Genomic DNA, 4,257 nt, shown 5'->3' on the forward strand with positions numbered 1-4,257 from the left:
TTTTTTTTTTTTTTTAAATTGAAGTTCACAGCAGAAAATATTCATTAATTCAAATTCATTTTTGGGACTCAATAACCAGGAAGTAGTGGATGAACTCAAGAATAATTAGACTGTACAAAATGTACAGCCATTCCATCACCCCCATATGGTTAGCATATTTAGGGTTTAGAGTAATGTATACATTTTGTGGAAAAATACAAACTCACTTACTTACCTGTATATTGAACTTTGTACTGAAGATGCATCAGAGCAATATCACTGTCTTTTGTAAGTTTGTTATAATGAGGATTTATAACTATTCGATCAATGTTTTGAACTACCGTTAAAGTGTCTGTCATATTCGACTGGTCATACAAGCCAAGAACTGCTTTCCATGTAGATGGTTGTAATTGTCTCCTGGAAGTTGCAAGGAATATTCATAATTATGAATGATTAATGAACATTCTGAAAAGTATGTTTGATAAAATGTTGATCTTTAACCTCATTATAATAAGTAGCCTGCTCTCAATTTCCCCTCAATTAATAGGAGAATGTAGTAAATGTCCTTACAATTTTGTGATAGTTACACTATCTTAAACATCCATACTGTAAAAGTATGTGATTGACTTTTGATGTTAAGCTTATATGCATTATTTAGAAGAATTAATCATACAGCAGTGCAGTAGAATAAGATACATTAAGTAAATCACTATGTCTTTTTTAACATTGAAAAGAATACTGCTGACTGCTCACAATGCAATTAACATTGGTCCTAGTTAGAAAATTATGGAACTGTCTAAAGAATAATAGATTACAATGTTGTAGAAAATACTTCAGCTCATTGACTCAGAAAATTGGTCCCTTAGTTTTTTATCTAAGTTGAAAAGGATATGTTCAGACAGCTATGGCATAAATCTACGTGTCTTTTTTTTTTTTCTGAGCCATCTATGCTGGTTTGAAAGTGTTTCTAAGCTAGTGAACGTATGTATTTGCTAGTTTTCTAATCACCCAGTTCATTTTTATTCTAAAACATTATTTCAGTCTGCTTGTTGTATGGAATTGGTTTCTGTTTATCTTTTTGACTGACATCTGGAGGCTACCTTGTTCTAAATTAGCATTTCAGTTAAATATTCAGAATTAAGAACTAAAAATAAGCTGTCACTTAAAGGAAAACTCCAGCAAATTCAAGACAATAAAATAATATCTAAATGAAAATAGAAAAGTGAAATAGGTGAAAAGGAAGCACCAATATAAGTGTGGATTTATCATGTGCAAACTAACCTGGCTTGATCCCCCTCATTTCAGGGGCTTTGTGTGGAATATACTCCTGTAATGTAATGAGGAGGCATTCTTATATTGGCATAGCCTCCTCAGTATTATTATTTAGCTATTTATAATGAAAAGTCTACTATAATTTTGAGTAATAATATTTGTCTTTTGCTATTGCAGTTTCTGAGTGTCTTCTTCAGTACTAGTTTCTATTACAGACATTATGGAAACAAACCTTAGAAAATATTTATATGCATCATTTCTTCGTGGTACAAATAACGCTACCTGGAGGACATTGCAATATTGCCTAATCAATATTTATGAATCAAGGTTCATTCCAATTATGCACAGTAGATCTTGATCGATCTGTGATACTTAACAGGAGGAATGGGCAACACTGAATTTACCTTTCTTAGATATTTAATCCTTTAACCACTACATACTATCCTCTAACTGCTAATAGAGATTCCTGTGAGTAATGGAGGCCCCCATTACTTATAGGTAAAGTAAAAATGCTTAGTATTAATACCATATATTTTAAATGTTCATTGTTCAGAAAATGGCTCTTGGTTTCCATGACTGTCTGCTTTAAAATAAGGACTGAGGATTTACTACTACGTAGCAGAGCCTTTACTTTATGTGATTAAAAACATAGTAATTAAACAGTGAAGTTGTTATTAATTTTTTATATTAGAATCACAAATTATTAATTATCTGATACATCCTTAATCAATCTGCATATAAAGCAAGTGTTTCACGTTCTTTCTTAAAATGAAAAAGACATGGTATGGATGTCATTTGGCCATCTCAACTAGTCGGCAGGATGCCCTGCAGTCAGTGGAGACAAAGATGCACTTGTGAATCTGTAATAATTTCATTTCAAACATCTAAAAAGTACCTCTTACCAATTATTTCAATATGATCCTTTGAAAGTGTGATTTGCTCTGTAGAAGACCAACCAATGGCTCAAGATTATACTTCAGCCCAACTTTAAGGATACATATCTACCATTTGGATACTTGCATGTTGTGGGAGCATTAGAATGCATTAACTTATGAGTACAGTGAATGTTACCCATATACGCAGTGTGCTGCTGTCACCAGCCATTCCTCATTGACAAGGGAGGCTCCACAAACGGGTCTGGAATTAAAATGAAGTGAGATAATCCAAGGCCAAGCCTCTCTTCTGGCATCACTTCCACCTACAATCCTTGTTCCTTTGTTCTCAATTTCCAGGCGTTTTCCACAAGCTAAAATAAATGCATATATGTATTTTAAATAAATAAATGCAAATTTGTAGAAGAACACTGTACGCTTTATTTGAGTAGTTAAATTCTTGGAAAAATAGTCTTGGTACTACCTGACCTGCTATTCAAAAATATTATTACTGTGGAGAAAAGTTTGCCATTTTATAGCTGAAATCAAGATGCAACTTCATAACTTGGATTTAGATGTTTTACATCCTCAGATCTTAAATTTTTTTTTATATATTTGCTTTCAGTATAGACCCGTCTCCAGTGTATACTTAACTCTGAAAACAAGCGAAGATTGTAAATTTTTCTGTGTTTATATCATTACAAGCATAGCTTTTATAGTCCATTTCCTAACCTTTCAATTCAAACTATAAACATAAGGCTTTATGGACTGAACAATCTGATTTCTGTGTGAAACATTCCTAGGGTAAATGTACTTACGTTTAATGTTACACTGCAGATGAATCACCAGGTTGTTTAAACAAAGTTCTCTAGAAGGAAAGTATAATTAAATCACAAGTATCTGCACACCAAATAACTCTCTCATATATGTAAAGGTACATTCGTTTCATTAGTTTATCTAATATTTAAATCTAGGATTTTGGCCACAGTCTTTTGTGTTATAATAACAGTTTAATTGTAAACAGAAAGCATTATGTTGTATCTAAGATGAAATGTACATGTTGTTCCTTAATAGACACGATATATGCTATGGACATAAAAGTAGATTCCTCTGGTGTTTTAAGGAACAAGTCATCTGTCTATGACAGATTCTAAATAAAACTGCAACTGCATATGGCATTTATTTTACCTTTTGGGAAGTTTTCAATAACTTGCCGCTAGAGATCAGTGTAACCAAAGAATTTTGAAACGGTTAGTTTGATATCACTGTATCTTTTTTACTAAGATTATAGTGCACAATAAAATATATAGCTGCATATAGAGGGGAAGGAATTATTTAGCGGAGATATAAAGCCAGAGCCTGAAAAGCATGAAACCACAGATCAAAACTACTCAAGCATTTCTGATACCTAGAGGTTTTAAGATTATCTTCATAGCTTGTAATGAATCTGAACACTTGGGACAGTGTGTGTGCTAGCAATTTAAATTGGATACACAGAAATATATCAGGAAAAAAAAAAAAAGTCAGCGAAGAGCTAGGTCGCACTATGCATTTCCATTTCATTTTTTCAAAGAGATAAAAGGAAGCATTCTTTAAGCATAATATAGCATTATGCATCCCTCACTATGTTTGCACTAAAATTTGGCATTTTTTGTGGGAGAAATAATGAGTGACAGCCCGGCAAGTGAGAATATGTAACCTTCCCCTCCATCCCTGTCTAATTAAATCTGCACTCACTCTGTGAGTGTAAGAGGGTGAACTATGCCTCCAGCCCTGTGTTGTATCATACAAACTAGCCAATCTAATAGTCAACTTGTCAGATTTTTATGCTGAAATTGGGGTCTATCTCCCACCATCAGTACCTACTAATTGTTTAGTAGAAGATACTTTACGGGAGTCCACTTTTTTTGTCTATTTGAAGGAAGTTTCCAGTATGAAAACCATTTCCTTGCCTGCATTTCAATTTACCAGTCCTCAGTTATTTCTTGGTTAGCTCAGGAGAGTCCAAAAGGCAGTGGAGTCACATTACATGTGCTGAATACCCATCCTATGTGCCTCTGTGAGTGTCATCCGTGAAGGAGCATGCTGGGAAGAAATCTGAAATCTATGAGTATGGTCTCACATAGGAATGGCA

The 4,257-nt window shown here is 33.6% G+C and overlaps 1 protein-coding gene across 2 annotated transcripts in view; it reads right to left on the bottom strand.

The window, feature by feature from the left end:
* The window catches only part of TMPRSS15 (transmembrane serine protease 15), an 83,154-nt gene that overhangs the window by 6,493 nt on the left and 72,404 nt on the right, over nt 1–4,257 (bottom strand). For both annotated transcript variants that reach the window (XM_010722365.2, XM_010722371.2), the window contains exons 22-24: nt 2,942–2,991; nt 2,323–2,497; nt 215–396 (exon numbers count right to left, since the gene is read on the bottom strand). In XM_010722365.2, coding sequence (XP_010720667.2) covers nt 215–396; nt 2,323–2,497; nt 2,942–2,991 — 407 coding nt within the window. The remainder of the gene's footprint in view (nt 1–214; nt 397–2,322; nt 2,498–2,941; nt 2,992–4,257) is intronic.

This window comes from Meleagris gallopavo, chromosome 1, assembly GCF_000146605.3.
Source record: "Meleagris gallopavo isolate NT-WF06-2002-E0010 breed Aviagen turkey brand Nicholas breeding stock chromosome 1, Turkey_5.1, whole genome shotgun sequence".
Lineage (NCBI taxonomy): Eukaryota > Metazoa > Chordata > Aves > Galliformes > Phasianidae > Meleagris > Meleagris gallopavo.